At 38.0% G+C, this 16906-nt stretch overlaps 3 protein-coding genes across 7 annotated transcripts in view; 1 reads left to right on the top strand and 2 right to left on the bottom strand.

Moving 5' to 3' along the window:
* LOC124414882 (phospholipid phosphatase 1-like) overlaps positions 1-1450 on the bottom strand; it is a 33155-nt gene extending 31705 nt beyond the window's left edge. Inside the window, exon 1 of the mRNA XM_046896020.1 lies at positions 1157-1450. Coding sequence (XP_046751976.1) covers positions 1157-1168 — 12 coding nt within the window. The 5' untranslated portion in view covers positions 1169-1450. The remainder of the gene's footprint in view (positions 1-1156) is intronic.
* Positions 1451-3137: 1687 nt separating this feature from the next.
* LOC124414999 (S-methyl-5'-thioadenosine phosphorylase) lies at positions 3138-5476 on the top strand. The gene is made up of 6 exons (XM_046896223.1): positions 3138-3451; positions 3679-3839; positions 3955-4175; positions 4260-4462; positions 4596-4817; positions 4957-5476. The coding sequence occupies exons 1-6, from the start codon at positions 3431-3433 to the stop codon at positions 4999-5001; spliced, it is 873 nt and encodes a 290-aa protein (XP_046752179.1). The 5' UTR covers positions 3138-3430; the 3' UTR covers positions 5002-5476.
* Positions 5477-7557: 2081 nt separating this feature from the next.
* LOC124414905 (V-type proton ATPase subunit C) lies at positions 7558-16683 on the bottom strand. Of its 5 annotated transcripts, XM_046896102.1 has the most exons (9): positions 16530-16683; positions 15352-15679; positions 12395-12952; positions 9409-9595; positions 9151-9249; positions 8803-9011; positions 8470-8614; positions 8175-8322; positions 7558-8088 (listed from the first exon to the last, which is right to left on the bottom strand). In XM_046896102.1, exons 2-9 carry the CDS (start codon positions 15635-15637, stop codon positions 7993-7995), a joined length of 1728 nt encoding a protein of 575 aa, XP_046752058.1. In that variant the 5' UTR covers positions 15638-15679; positions 16530-16683; the 3' UTR covers positions 7558-7992. The 5 variants fall into 5 exon arrangements, with proteins under 5 accessions (XP_046752058.1, XP_046752022.1, XP_046752031.1 ...); XM_046896066.1 differs by lacking the exon at positions 12395-12952 and having other exon boundaries at positions 16530-16682; XM_046896075.1 differs by lacking the exon at positions 12395-12952 and having other exon boundaries at positions 15352-15676; positions 16530-16649.
* Between the last annotated feature and the right edge of the window lie 223 nt (positions 16684-16906).

The following is a 16906-nucleotide window of genomic DNA, read 5'->3' as shown; positions in this document are numbered from 1 at the left end:
TGTTTTTTTCATGAGATTGAAGTTAAAGTTTTGGAAAAATCGTTACTTCGCACCCTCGGAGTTCTCCGAAATTTACTTAGCCATGATCATGATAAACAAATGAACATACTCGTATTTTGAAAAACGAACTCCTATAGAATAAATCGTTACAAAATCCCACAATGATGATTTGTTTTACTGATATTCCGTTACACTAACGTACGTTACTAACTTCAGCTTATTCGTTTTTCTAAATTCAAATTATATACATGCTGATATGTAAAATAAATTTCACGGATTGTCCGCGTTTTCTGCGGCGTCGCACTTTCGGCGGCGGCATGTTCCCGCCATAAAATCAAGCGTCTATAATTTTTACGTATCTACGTAGGTACGTACTTACACTATACACACTACTAAGAATATGGTCGAGTAATACCGGTGACTTCAACAGGTGCGGTAACACTTTCAATTTTTTTTCAACTAATTTGCTTACTACTGAGGTTTATATAGTTTGGCAACATGAAAGTCGGATCTTCGGCACGTTCGACGGTTGTTGTATCAACAAGAATTTAACCGCGAATGGTTTGACAGGAAAAAATATCGTCACCAAGCTGCGTTATCTTCCAATTAAATACGCGTTATCTTCTAGTTCACATATCCTACTTCCGATCGTTTACTCTACAGACGGACGATACATTAATTGTAAGTGTAACATCCACGCGCAATATTGCAAATTTGCGATAATTTGCGAGATATACAATCACTGAATCACCATCGTCACTGTGTACACGATGATTATGTACGTGCGCGATGTACGTAACCTGTGTACCGCAGCTATTGTTGGCTGTCAAGTGACCGGAAGCAAATCCTTCCCCTCGACGATTTCACGAATAATATTATTATACACACTCGATGGCCCAACATCTGGACGAGCTGCGCGTTGAACCGTTCTGCAGATGGTGTATAGCGATCGGTGAAATTGATTAGAAATTTACTCATTCTACCGCTGTTAAAGTCGCCATAGAAGGTCGATCAGAGTATAACGTCGCTTTTCCTGTAATACAGATACACCGCAGCGCATACAGCCGTCGTTCCAACTTTCATGAATACATTAAATATATACCACTGAACACATGATTGTGTATAATTACTTATACCAGAATTAATATATACCTACCATTTGAACCATTTTCAAACAAAGTAGAAGTCAACCGACAAGATGATTCCGGCACGAATAAATCGCAAAATCGTCCAACGAAACCGGCCGAATTCCCGTCTGGCTTTTCAGATATTATTACTGATTTTATGGCCACTGTTTGACAAACGTCGACAAAACCTCAAACCGGCGGGGCCATGCTTTATTATACGCGCGAGTCGTGACTAACTGAGGTCTGAACGGTCTGGAATGAACTCTGGCACTCACTGCCGACCGACCAGCAGGTCGTAGTGGGTGCAGCGCAGAGGTAGACCGGCTGCCAACAGGTTGCACGATCTCCTCGTTGGTTCTTATGTCCCCACTGCCGACGAAGCAGACTTACGACAAGGGGGGCACCTCGCCTCCGCCACGGTCAATCAATAATTTTTATATTCAGAAGCCAGTGGTAATCGGTTTACGGAACCAGACCAACGAAAGAGACATTTTGGTGGGAGAAGGGGGGGGGGGGGGGGGCTGGTCTCAACCTAACGCGTACCATTCGGCTTACCAAACGTAAATATAATGTGTCAGGATTTTTCCCGCAAGTTGGGTTGCTCATGTTAGAGCTGACTCTATACATGCTGGTGAAAAAGGCAACGACGGTTTAAAAACAATTTCATTCACAGATTCTAACCTCAATTTCCTCCCGATGTTATGACAATTAAGTTTCAACCACGTTTGCAAGAAGATACCGATGTCGCATGTGGTATTGTTATGGCATATCATAACTGAATTATTGTACCATATAGATGTTCGCCGGATAATGTATACTGTTCCATATATTGTATTGTAATATAAAAAGCTCTGTGCGATCGGAATGCTATTTCGATGAGGTTAATTCAACGCTATATACTTCCGCTTTTATTACCGTGTATACAAAGTACGAAAAGTACAAGGTGTAAAGATGATAGTACATGTATATATGACGCGCTGCAATATCACCTTATTTTTTATATTGTCTGTCGCCTAACTCTTGCTCCATAGCGCTGAACGCAACGATATTTTTAAACCTGTATGGAATACTGAACATTGCACGACACCTTTTGCCTAACAACGCGTCTTATCATTCCAGGCTGAAAGAAAACAATAACAGACGGATTAACGTGTAGACATTAATTCCTTGAAAACATTTCGCTGATAATTCTGCGTAAAACTGAAACCCTCCAATCTTAAGTGATACATATTGTATTTTGTTTCGTTTCGAAGTAATTCATGCACAATTGAAATAACTAATTGGCATTTGCGATCGTATAATTATCGGCACAGGCGCCATTCGCATAACGCCATGAATGATAGTCGGTAATTGAACTCAACTTGGAATGCGGATGAATTATAGAGTCGCGGTTACACGCAGCATGCAAGCAGAAATTATTGTGCTTTCTAATTTCCATTTGAGTAGAGGTACTTGGCGGGTAGACTTGACGCAGAGTGATACGACCAGTTTGTGGCGACGTGAATGGAAAAGACCCACGCAAACAGCAGTATAAGTATCAACAGATTCCATCATTAGTATACAGGAATCTATTTTACTCTGTGAATCCCATTCCCCTGCCCCCGGCGAAAAGTAATCAGGTTTTTTTGAATCCCAATTTATTCCTTGAAAGCAGACTTTCGTCAATCAGAAAAACCTCGTTTTACATAAATAAGTTTTTCCGCAAGCAGTACGTGGGGAAACGTTATAATACGTGAAATGAACTCTACAATCTTCACGTGTAAGTATACCTGTAATGAGTCGATTGATCTACCAATCTTTCGTTAATTCGTTAATTTCATCGCTGACATCTGCTGATGAATGATTCGACACCGCTCTTGTGAATCAGGTTCACAAGAATGTCTGAAACTACGATGAGGTGCGTCATAGTACTACGAAAAATTTAACTTATGCAATCGAACAATGGGCGAATCAGGATCTATGGCCAGAATCCTTGATTTATTCCGGTGATGTATAGGTATAATATTACGTATGATCAAAAATGATCATTACTCACATTTTCGATTTGAACGGATTTCGCAACCGAGAAACGAAAAAAAAAAAATTGATAAGAACATTTATACGCATTTCAAGGTTCTAGCGAGCTCTAGGCCAATAGGTCAGCATTATCACGTACACGAGTTCGCGATTATTACTTATATAGAGCCGTAGGCCTGATGAACGAAGGCAAAGGTTACGCGAGGCACGTAGGGTTGTCAGACTTTTCGCAATAGATGTTGTTTAAAGCTAGACGTTGATAAAACGGAAGTTCGCGATCCCTCGTTATGGGAAAATACAAAATCAAGGTATGAACTTCATTGATATATTATTTATGCGGAAACGCCTAGTGACCGAAAGAGGTTAGGTATAGGTACAACTGGCTGTCTTTATCTCTGAAGTAAACAAAATTCTTCGAAGCTACTTATATCCTGGTTTATAAATTGTAGCTGCACGTTGTTGGGTGCCAAAATAAAAAATTCGGCTGAATGTCAGCCTCGCCATCGTCAACTGTCAATGTCATCTGTCATTTTAGGTTGGGATAATTGGTGGGTCCGGTCTAGACGATCCAGCCGGTCAAATATTGCAGAATCGCGTAGAAATATCGCAGGAAATTGCGAAAAATGAATTTGGTCTCCCGTCGAGTGATCTTTACCAGGGTCAAATTGCTGGCATAGAGGTCGTCCTGCTTTCTCGGTGAGAATTTGCACAATTGATCAAGGATCACTCGGTCAAATCTATCTATGTGAAATAATTATAAATGATACCTAAAAAATTTTCACTTTTTAACCATATCGAATGTATCATTCAGACATGGGGTAGGTCATAAAATTAATCCTACCAATGTGAACTATCGAGCGAACATAGAAGCTCTGCGTCTGGCTGGTTGCACCCACATATTGGCCTCGACAGCTTGCGGATCCCTGCAAGAATCTATCCACCCTGGCGATCTCGTTATACCGGATAGTTTTATCGATAGGACAACCAAGAGGAATGGCACATTTTTTGACGGAACATCCAATGCATACGCAGGTGAACAAATTGTTTCATTATTCCTATAATTTAGGAAAATCTATGTAAAAAAAAAAGAACTTTGTTAAAGGACAATGTTCACAGGAGTATGTCACGTACCAATGGAACCAGCGTTTCACCCCGATGTCCGGAAGACGATTGCCAATGCAGCGAAGCTTTTGAACATTGGGATAAGGGATGGAGGAACCGTGGTCACAATAGAAGGGCCCAGATTTTCATCAAAAGCAGAGAGTCAAGCCTTCCGACAATGGGGAGGTGATCTTATCAATATGACGGTAGTCCCAGAGGTGCGAATTGCCGTAAATTGATGATCCGTATCTTTGCAAATATCACCCATACTAATACTTACTATTAGCATACTAATGATATTATACTATACATTTATGGTGTCATTACTACTATTAAATGTTCTATGATTAGGTGTGTTTGGCAAAGGAAGCAGGTATTCTGTACGGAGCTATTGCTTTGGCTACAGATTATGATTGTTGGAAGGATGCAGGAGACAGAGTATGCGTGGCAGATGTGATGAGCGTATTCAAGAAAAACGTTATTAGAGTAACTCAGCTTCTTATTGAAACTATCAAGCTTCTGGGTCTATCGTCAGATCAAGAAATGTGGGATGAAAAGATTGAAGAACTCAAGGTAATGTCTTTGCACATTAGAATTGTATAAGTCAAGTACTATTAAAGACGTGGCAATGCAGAATTCAGTTTTTTATCCATCACACATAGACAGTATTATTTGCCAATGCGTAAGTTTAAGAAAAACAATTTTTCTCTAGAATTTGGTGGTGTGTGGAAACGTCTCGTCAAATAAAGCAGCCTAGGATTCTAAGAGATGTCATGAACTGTATAGAGCTCAAAAATACTTTTTTTTTCGAACCTTGTACAATTTCATGGCTATGAAATAAAATGTTCAAATTCCAATCAACCTTTCGGGAATTTTTTTCCCCTCATGTTTTAACATCATTAGAATATTGATTTCGTAAATTCTCTGTGAATGCAGGGAAAATACAGATTCGTGCAAACTTGGGAGTAATTTCAACCTGCTGTGAATAACAGGTACTTAACGGAACGTGATATTTATTTATAATGTATAATAATATAATATTCATTGAACGACCAATAAATCGTTCATTCAAATATAATATCTACAAATTACAATATTTTGCCTCTGCTGTTTTCTTCATCGATTCCAACTTTGTTACATTATATAATTACAATACATTCACAGAATTGTTAAGCGAATTTTGTTTATACATACATTTTTTTCACCCACTGCTAACAGAATTGACCCAGAAAGATGTACAGTTACAGTGATAAAAGTCTACCATTGCAAGTAGCCTCTTAATAATATTTTATTCTTCAACAATATTATTTGTAGAAGCAAAATATCTGGAAATTTAAATCCGGTTCTAGAAACTTATAAAGGAAGTTAATTTTACTCAGAAAACAACAATGTACCATTGAAACTGAGTCACATCCCAGAATGGAAGTTTCACAAGGTAGGTGAATCGAATTTCAAGTAGCGTTTCGCTCTAAATTCAAGTGCTTAATCATTATACAAATGGGAATTCTTGTCAAATAAGACGTACACCCCAAATGTACAATATTTAATAGTAAAAATATAAGAAAATAGCAAGCAGATGAGATAAAACATATCACCTTTCTCACAGTTATTACCAGTGTTAAAATTTCACATTGTTCACTTTTACCATGCAAAGGATTATGCTTGGAATGCGCAACGTTTCAAATATACGAATAGTGGATTGACCAAATTCACTTTGAATCTTGAGTCATCTAATTTTTTACACAATTTTTAATCGTACAATAAACGTCGGGAGCTGCTTGACGTTGGTTGACGATTAAAAATGATATTTTCAAAAATACACAGAAGTATTTCCTCAAATTCATAACAATGCAATGATGGCCAAGAGGGCAAACATGCCTTTGCTCGGATTTGGCTTGGATTGAACGAGTGTTGGGAAGTTGTTGGTGTAACTGCATACAGAGATATGGAGCTAAACACGTATTCCATTGTCCATCGTGAATAGTACAGTAAATCAATTTTTACACTTAAATAGTTACTTATGCAATGACCCACTTTGATTTTCAACTCTAAATAACTACAGCGAAAGAATGATGAAGTATTACCCTTCCCCTCTGATGGCGAACTAAGTCAATGATCAGATACAATATCAAGACAACTATAAAAGCGAATTGCAATGATATACGTAAAGTATAATATATAAACTATAACCTTCCTCCTTTTTCTAGTATAATATATCCATTTACATGATTAAATTATTTAGTCCTCGATGTACAGCTATCATAAAATTAATATTTGCACGACGATGAACAATGCAGCGTGTTTTTACCTCAGTATACATGTGGGTCATTTTTGGACCACAATAATCCCAGGTTTAATTTTATTACGGTCCGTAATCCAAGTTTGGAGGTGTAAGCAGGCTCCAAGAACGTTACCCAGTTTCGATGTTGACTAAATCAATCGCTTATTTTGGAAAGATATTAATTGCCAGTCAAGTGGAGTTGTAGGAACAGTTCAATTCATCACAATGAAATTTTTATCCCGTGCTAAAGTCTAGGATCTAGACATTAATAATTTTTTGAAACCGTAATGCCAGAATAAAATTCCATTTACAATTTGAAAGAAATTAAAGAAAAGCATACGTTGATATTGAACTATTAGACTAGAAATGATTTCCTTGCTCTGTTAATATACTCCATTATTAATAAACTTGCACTTTTCAAAAATAAGCAATCGTATTGTTATCGTCGAAAGGACGAGAAAAAACAGAAGTAAGATGGTTCGTAGTTATCAACTAAATCGTTTTACATCTATCTAAACAACTAATGTAGGAATTCTTCAAAAAAAAAAAAAATTATTTTTGAACCCTCGGCCTGCGTTAATTACCGTCTCGTTTAATAATACTAACTGGCTAGTTAAAGTTAGACGATTACACGAAGACACTGCGGAGCATATAGCGCTAAGCCATATTTTAATAAAAGTTATTGTCTAACTGACGCTAGTTAATTTTCAATTAGGATGAAAAAGCCAGGTTTGATACGCGATTCGTCTGATGATTTTAAATCCATTCCATATGTAAAAACCTGAGTGTTTCAACCAATGTTCTACAGTAATACTCGAAAATTATTGAGCTTATAACACTAAAAACTTGTCTCAGCATTATCTGGTCCGCGATCCGTCATTTTTTCTTCATTCAATATAATTAATAATTACTTAAATATTTCTTTTCTGTGCTATTGCGACGAGAAACGGTGGAATTTTCGGTAAAACAAACGCGCAAAGAAAGCTACCGAATAAACTTTAGACCAGGGCCTTGATAAGGCTAGCTTTTTTCCTGTTTTCAATAGTCTGCACACAGTATTTACAAATAGAGACACGTCGCATATTACGCCGAACTTTGTGACCGTTGATACCGAAAAATCTAGTGCCAAAATGATATTCTAGTACTTAACTAAGTCTGCTGATACTCAGAAAGCAGTTTATAAGACACGGATAATATCTTGGCGGTTTTCCGCAATGAATTCTCCAGGGTCAAATTTACACTTCAATTGATAAAACTACCAAACATTATCAATCTTGGCAACGGTTTGACATACATATATATACAGAGGATACTTAATTTTTCTGGTATAAATGGCAAAGTTCAGTTTTCTATCAACACGGACCTGTTGCCCAACGTACCTTGTGGGCAACGGACGTAGAACAGGATGTGTGTACGAAAAATAGGGATGTGTGCTGCGGAACGGTGGATTCGATAGTAAATCATTTCTTACACCTTATTGTCGACCATATCTACATTGATCTTGTAGTAGACGTATGGGTAGTAGTCACTTTGTCCAAAACCCAACCCTGGTATGTCCACACTCTGTGTGAAAGAAGTAACAAATTTTAATTACGGACACTTGGTCTTCTCAAAAGCATGTAATTAACAAGGCTCAATTGAACACTTACATCCTGATTCGAAGATTGTGCGTTTCCGCCAGACGTGGCAGAGGAGTCCAAATGGGCATAAAGCTGGTTTAATACATCCCGCAGCCTTTTACTGTTTTTCTTATTCGGCTGCAGTAGAATGGCCTGAAAATTAACTGGCAATCCGTACCTGATTGCCATTTGAAAATTATTGAGCTAGTTATTTACATCATACAAATTAAAGATAAGGTATAACTAGTAGTAGTTACTTGGCACTACGTATAACGGACTGAATAATGTCTATTAACATCGCTACGTCAACGGCGTTGAAGCTTACCTAAGGACCGATTCGACGAAAACGCGAAGAGCTTTAACGTGAATCCAAGCACAGAAACATTCGCTGAAATTGACTTTGAGCCATCGAACCAAAGGACCAAATTGCTTCTTCTTGTCAGTTACCAGCTTGGTAATTTCATTTTTACCTTAGAAATAGAATACACAAAATTATTGTCAGTAAAAACACGTGTGTACATGATTTATAAAGTTATGAAAGGATGTATTGTGCTGATGACAAGGCAATGGACGAAATGACGCCCTGTTTGTATTGCATATGGTGTAGTTAAACTCATTTTGCGAAACACAAAAAGTAAAGTGTAAATAAGTTATTTACCGGCAGCCAGCTCTTCTTCATTGTAAGTAAAATCACGAACAATGAACTTCTTTTCCCGAGCGTGCAACTTGAACTCCTCGATAACTTTCTTGAACAAAGTTACGGTAAATAGTCCATACTCCTGATCCTGACTAATCAATTGTGTGCTACGTGGTACAATCATGTCCGTCAATTTCTCATAGACAGCATACCACTCCTGGAAGCTTGTCCTGATAACAATCGACTGATGTTAGTTGATGCAACCGGATAAATAATCTGACAAATTTTAAAATTTTGACAAGCCATACACCGTAATGAAAAATGGTAAATAAATAGAGTACAGGTATTGTCGTTTTCTAGTGGACTTACTTGGGTACGATTACAAGCAGCGTTGAGAGATACTCGCTGTCGAGGATAAAGTGTTCCTTTTTCACCAAATCAGCCAGATTGCGAGTCAACAAGCTCCCGCTGCCAAAGATAATACAATAATTATTGCTCTGGCAAAGTTTTTTTATTTCAGTAACACCAGCTTGTACAAAATGTAACAACGAATCAATATAGGGCAATTTCATTATTACTGACTTTTCATTAGTACTAAGACTAACAATACGCATAAGCATAACTCACGTCTGCTTCTTTTCGAGATTTTGCAGACTCCCTTTTAGATTGTTGTACGTTGTTGATTTAGTTTTAAGATCCGCATCAATCTGCCCCACTTGTTTGCTGATTATGTCGGCGATGTTACGCAGAGACTGCTTTATTGGATACTTGGCCATGTCCCATTGGAATCTTGTTATGTATGTTGGCAGATCACCTAATTACATTAATTTTATTTTTAATAACTCGATAAAATTTTTTTTTTTTTTTTCTTTGATGTACAGGGTTGAGCATTAACAGTTTTGCCCTGAATATGGCCACACCCAATTTTCTTATGCTACTTACGACCAGATTAAGAGTGATAGAATGTGTAACTAGCTGTGTTCAGTACAAGACCATTAATGCTTAGGCCTGTACCACATGATTACCAATATTCTAAACAAAGCCCGCTGTGCTGAAGCAAGTTTAATACGCATATTTGATGCTGATCCGCTACCATAAAGCTTGATAAACAAATTGAACTTTGGTGTAGACTATTTAGAAGCAGATTGACGTTATTATCAGCAGATGCTGTTAGATGTTGGATAATTCTATGAAGTTGATACGAAATGAACGAAAAGGGATATATTATTGGAAGGCCAGTTACTACAACTGGTATTATGCACGAATTATTATTACATAAAAGATGAATCCTTATTTTATCATATATTTTACTACGTCACAGACTGATTAATTTTTTCAATTTTACACATCTTGGGCTCTGCTTAGAATAGAAACAATGCAGAGGTGAACCAGATGTACAACATGACATTACGTTGCAAATAATTTCTCAAGCCACATATTCTGCTTACACTGTGCAGTAATATTAATTACAAATTACTACAATACAACAATGAATGTAAAGAGTGAGTATGGGAAACAAAAGCCACCATAGGGTAGTTGAGTTGGTATTGGACACGTATCAATGAAATGAACTTCCACCGGTTGACGATTATAAATAAACAAATAGGATTTAGCACCAAAAGCGTTCTGTGCAGACACACGTTGCTTTCTTTCGTAATGTTTATCATATAACATTGGTTTAGTTTTTCATTGCTGAATGAACGAATAAAAATTGTTACAGTATGATTTCAAAAGGCTTTCTGGAAACCGGCACCCGCCTAGACTCTGCTGAAATCAGTATAGAAAGTTCTGGTAATTATGGTACAAAACATTAGCGACGAATCATTAACATTAACTATAAACCAAACGAAAATAATGATGTAATCTAGTTAGTTGAAGTTTAATACCCGATGTTTCGAAAAAATAGAAAACAGTCTGAATACTTTATTGAGTAGCCAGATCTCACGGATATAACGTATTGATTTACAGCTAAAAGTATTTCTTCGCCGAGTTTCTCAAACAAGTGATTTTTACTCAATTACACATGTAAAGTCTTCTCGTCTTTTCAATAGTGAAAGAAAAAAAAGTCAAAAAGAGATATTATTATTAAATTGAAGATCTGTTATTGATTCAAATAAAGTCTAATCATCACTCTCAAACCCGCTGTGTTTACTTCTACATACAACTGTAATTATATGGATAGCTGTGCACAACAGAAGGGTTTTAAGCAAAGCGCAGATGAATTTAAATGATTGCATCAGCTTGGGATGAGGGACAAGGGTAAGTAGTCCATGTGAATTATTAACAAGTAGATATGTTTTGGCAATATTTGCAACGTGATATTTCAGTTCGTTGATAAGACAATTATACGGTTTTAATCAGTTTCTATCGTACGAAAATAAGTTTTTCGTGCAACATGTAAAATAGTCAAAATGAGAGAAAACATGCGTTAATAGCTTATCGACCTATAGTTGGTGATTTATATCTTGTTGTTAATTGTGTGAAGTTTCTTACCGTACTATAATGTATAGATTTCATAACATTTGTATTTGTAATGTATTTGTATCGTTTGTTCGGTATTGTCTTCTGGTATTGAGAAAACCATATTAAAGGGCTATATAAAACTATATATATAAACGAATGAACAATCGTCATTGTAATTGTCATAATTCATAATTGAATGTATTGTTAGAAAGCAAATCGGAGTTGGGAAGGAGAGCCTGCTGGCGGATTGCAAAATTCTTGATCATTTGAAATTAATTCCTTTTTGTTCTAGCCCGTAGCCAAATTCTTGTCCAAAGAATTTGTTTTTTAAGATATAAGCGAGGATATAAGCATCAAACCTTGATGTAAATTTTTTGCAAATTTCTATGCTTAGTAAAACGTAGGGTAGAATTATTTTATACTTCACAGTTCACTCATAATAATTACCGTTTCATTCCACAGCATATAAAATTCCCTCCTACTTATAAAAAGCGGTATTATATCCTCATGATTATTCTCCGACCATTTGATTCAGGTGAAATTGTGCATTAGCTCACAGTTTTGGAACAAGAATCAAATTTAAAATCAAACGATCAAGTATGGAAAGAGAAAAGGCAAAAAAACAATCTCACTAACAATTAGACGCAAGACCTGAGGATTGCAAAATAATAATACAGGCAACTGAAGTAAAACGTGGATATATATTATTGTATCAAAAGCAGAATAAAAAGCGAAAGCTTAGGAGGTGTTCGACGTTAAAATAGACCGGAGCGATTGTCTCCACTAAGAGGAAGCAGCATCATTAACTATTCTCCGTTATTTCATATTTGGCAGCCCATGGTGAGACTTTTATTTATTCGTCGGGAATGAAGAGATTTGAAGCGAAAGAGAGTTGATTACCACAGATTCAAGCAATAGTTAAAGATTACTTTGAGATAGAACTCGATTTTAACTCCTGCACGGAGTGGAAACATTGGAAAATATTGGAACGATTGGGACAAGCACTCCGGGTTAATGTTGGGAGGTGGTATCACAGGATTCTTGGCTTTCTGATCATCTTTCATGGTGCAATGGGAAGAATCGGAACAGAAGGGTGCGTCGTGAAGAGGATTGACGAGGCTGACGTGGGGGTTGGTGATGGGACGGGTACCTGGGCTGGGCAAATCGCTGCTACAGTCTTGTTCTTGATCATCGTTGTCATCAGATTGTTGATTCGTCGAAGCGTGACGTTTTTTTTTCACAATTCCAGATCGCCCAGGCTTCTGTGGATCGTTAATGTCGTAGTTTTCATCCTCCGACGAGAAACAAGGAGACGGGCTGCCAAGGGTAGGGCTCGGGGTTGGGGTGGGTGGGTTGGAAGCTGCGCACCAATGCGTTTGGTAGCACGAATATATTGACGACGAATCATTCGGAGTTCGAACTTCGCAGGCGCCTTGGGAACTGGATGATGATCTCTTTTCTGAGTTGGAAGGATGTTGGTGATGTTGGTGGTGATTGTGGTGGTGGTGGTTTTGGTCGTGGTTGTGATGATGGTGATGACGTTGGCGATGATGCTGACCTAGGGAAGCTGTCAACCCTGGTTCTTCCGTCTCCTGCCATTGTTCGCGGCGCTCCCTGGAAGTCTTGTGTGACGGGGTCACAGGTGTGTTTGGCGGAGTGTCCGGTTCCCCACCGAGGGGTGAAATCTCCCCATCCATTGAGGCTTGACCTATCCATTACAGCCCAGTCCCAATCTCCTCGCGTTTGGTTTTTTTTGTTTTTTTTTTTTTTGTTTTTTTTTTTACGTCTCATTCAACTATAATTGCGTCCTACGCAAATGCCTAGCGACAATAGCAACCAAATAGAATCAAAATAAAGTGAATCTGACTTCGGAGCGGTTAACATAAAGCGTCGAGTTCATTCTACAGAGAAATAAAATTTGCTTTGTCTACCACTCAGTATCGCTGAGCAAAAAAGATCCGATTAACAGTCAGACAAGTAAACAATCCCGTCAGCTTTGAGGACTAAGCATTTCTATTTTTGCCATGAATCTCGTTTTCCACAACAGCGTTGTTTAAAAATATTTCTATAAAATAACGTTCGGCAAGGATGAGCGAAATTTTACTGTCATCGGTGAATTACAAAGTTATAAAATGGAATCAAAATTTATCAGAAACATCGTAGAGTTGTTAGTTTCGTTTTGGACTAAACAAAGTATAATGCATGAAGGAAGAACTGACGCTCCAATAAATTCTCCGAAGAAAAGCAGGGTAACCAAATATAATGTGAAATAATAAAAGAAAGTCAATGGTAAAAATTAACTGGAAATAAAAAAAAAAAAATTAAACTAGAGCAAAAATATTACGATAAAGGAGCTGCAAATAAATATTTGTACCGTGCAACGCAAACAGCCAATAACAATAGGAAGTGTGAAGAGATTTAAGGTAACTAAATAATAGAACCTACACAATCGTGTTACTAATTGAAGCTCGGTGACCACAGTAACCCGGTGACTCCTTTGATCATCCATTCAACGTATATATGTATATATACATATATGTGTATATATATATATGTATATTTGTATATATTGAATTTGATATACGCCAAGAATTGTGGTCTCAACATCCAGCTGAATATTTATTCAATCGCCTCCTCGTAGTAGAGCTCGGTTCAGTAGCCTTTTTTCTCTCTCAATATTTGAACATTCTTTTTTTTTTTTTTTTTTCCATTACTCTGAACATTTTGGGATATTTCGTGTGGATACTTAGTAGATTTTGTTAGAAAAAGAATAATACAAAAGGCAGGGGGGAAAAGGGGTTAGTGTGGTCCAACTGAATGAAAGCAAGCGAAGCAACACCGCGAACAAAAATTATTCATGAAAAAAGTAATAAACAAAGCATCTGTGAAATTCATCTTAAATCAAACCCAGGAAACCAAGCGCTCTACATATAATTCAATTTGCGTCCTATTACGCGGTAATATTCGTACGGTGGCTGACGCACTTTCGCAATATATGGATTTTCACGCTAACGAAACGATAGCAAAGTTTTTGAACGGTGTGATTGATTCGATATCATTTTAGGTTTCACAATAACAAAATTATATTGCGCATTGTTAGAACGTGTTTCAGTAAACTATTTTTACTGCAATGAATCTAAGCGCAAAGCATTGTAAACTTGGGACCTCATTAAAAGACTTTTTGGACAAGCTTTTCATAATTTGCGTGATCCACCGTACAGGAACTCAGCATGTGATACACACGTTATCATATTATTGTATACCACAGGGCATAGAGGGAAGTCGGGGGATAAAATAAGGACCCTCTGTATCGGGGTCATTAACGACAACTCAAGTTGGGCTTTGATAAACTCAACCAAGAGGTTTTTGAAACTACTATAATGAAAATAAATCAACTCCAATTTGTGTGATTGTATTGTGTTGTGTATAGTATCAATTGCTACCACGAATTACGGCCGACCGATAATATGGGTATAAAGTAGGACAAACGGGTAGACATACTCAGGGGTTCAAGATCTTGCCCAAAAAAGTCACTCACTGACGATTTCATGGTTCAGTGAAATTTGTTATTCCTCAAATATGATCATTCAGTTAAATATGAGCTTTCTTGTGGAGAAATAACAATTACCACAATCATGCACTAATGCAGGAAGTATAGAATTTGATTGATTCATACTGTCAATTTGATCAAATCGGTTAATCATATCATAAATTTTCTGCATGATATTCGTACTGCACGAAACCCAAATATGGTGCAACAAAACTGAAAAAAATTTATTTGTTCAAGGCTTTAAGTAATTAACAAATGGTGGTACGTAAATGTAAAGTCTACGTAGCCGAGGAACAGAAAGTGCTTCAGGCTTTTGTTGGATGATTATTTTGAAATTGATTTTAATCAGGCAGAGATGTATGAAAAAATTCTGACGACTGGAATAAAGGGAGCAGAGTTCTTGATATTCACCGAACCATAAACAGGCAGCCTTGAAAATGCAAGAAATTTATTTGGCGAGAGATTTGGGCACTTGAACCTCTGTGTACAAAGTGGTCATTTATAATAACGAGACGAATAAAAAGATATGGTCAACGCCAGAGTTTTATAGTACTTACTGTTGTTGGCCATGAGGTTTTCATGAAGCTTGTCTCTTTGATCTTCCAGGACTTCACCCAAGTAAGTGGCAACTTTGCGTGTAACTTGTTCCACAAAACCGTCCAGCTTTCCAAGGTCGTCGGAAAGGCCGACCAGCTGGTCGAGGGTGCCCACCTTCAAGTCGGGTATGTGAAACTTGAAGTTTGACGAGAGCGAGTTCTGCTTGGACGTCAAGTTGTTCATAGCCTCCCATGTTTGCTGGCAGGTCTTGTCACCGGGTGCCGAAATTAGCCAGTATTCCGTCATTTTTAATATCGCTGGCTAGAACCGCTGCACGACGCTCGACTTCTGTAACATTCGAGAGTTTTGGTTAATCCGAATGTCGGTTAAACACATACCGCCATTCCTCATGCGTAGAAACGAGCTTCCAAGAGTCCAGCGTGTAGTATTCGGAAGAAGTTGTTCAGCAGTATATCTGATCAATGTTAGAAAAAATTTGAGTGCTTTAGTTGGTAGAAATATAAATGTAGAAGTTGGCTGCTTGTCAAGCGGAATTTTTAAACGGGAAAATATCCGTGGGATTTGATATTGGTAAAAGGGGGCGTGGCACCTTGGCGTTTCTCCCCGAGAATTACGTAATCCCTGCCATTTCCACGTGACTGGTACGCGATGCACGAAGCGGCCGATGAAAACGCTGTGCACTCGATATACAAGCGAAATAATATTACGACGGATAGTCTGTCTTTTGATAGAGTAAGTTTAACGCACGGCTACTCGACGTGTCCTTGGCCCGAGTTGCTGGCTAGCAGACGTCTCGGCGGCGCCAGACTTCTCCGGTTATGTATTAAAAAATCAATAACGTACCCAGCGGATGTAACCCTACGTCTTCGTTAAGACTTTGTACGCGAGCAAAATTTGTTAACTCTCTCGCGAGACAAGAGGAACAAGGGTTAAACAGAACTTGCAGACTCCATGTCGGTCCGACACTTGATCGAAGCTACGCAACAAAATAAATTAAATGATGTATCGTACAAATTGCGGACCAGCAAACAACAGCTGCACGGCCCACCCAACCCACCACCACACACTCTACCCTCCGCGGTTATTCTACCATGTACAATTCGTTGTAGAGACTGATTTTACGCCGGGTCCTATCGTCCGTATGGTTAATTACTTTTTGTATGATAATACTATTCACCTGAGAGTCAAATATTTTGACGAAGCTTAACTAATTCAGCAATAAACTGAATTTCTCGCGAAATTCAGACGGATCGCGCACCCTACTCGACTGCCACCTTCCACCATTATCTCACGTGACTCGGTGCTGCCGCCTATCGACGCCTTTCTTAGTTACATACGAAACAGCTGACTGCCGCGCCCGTTTTCTTTTTCCCATTTTCAATTTTCCGATTTTCCCGGACTCGAGGTATCTTTTCTCAGCCAATTGTATCACGGTGTTGATCGGAAATAACCAACCGCAAGCGTTTGGTCCAGTACAAGAAAATTCCGTCATGTTATTTCCGCAGAGGAGGTGAGGATTGGTGGCTTGCATTATATCCTGACACGCTATTGGCT

Source organism: Diprion similis, chromosome 2, assembly GCF_021155765.1.
Source record: "Diprion similis isolate iyDipSimi1 chromosome 2, iyDipSimi1.1, whole genome shotgun sequence".
In the NCBI taxonomy this organism is placed as follows: Eukaryota; Metazoa; Arthropoda; class Insecta; order Hymenoptera; family Diprionidae; genus Diprion; species Diprion similis.
This window is presented reverse-complemented; position numbering and strand designations above follow the sequence as displayed.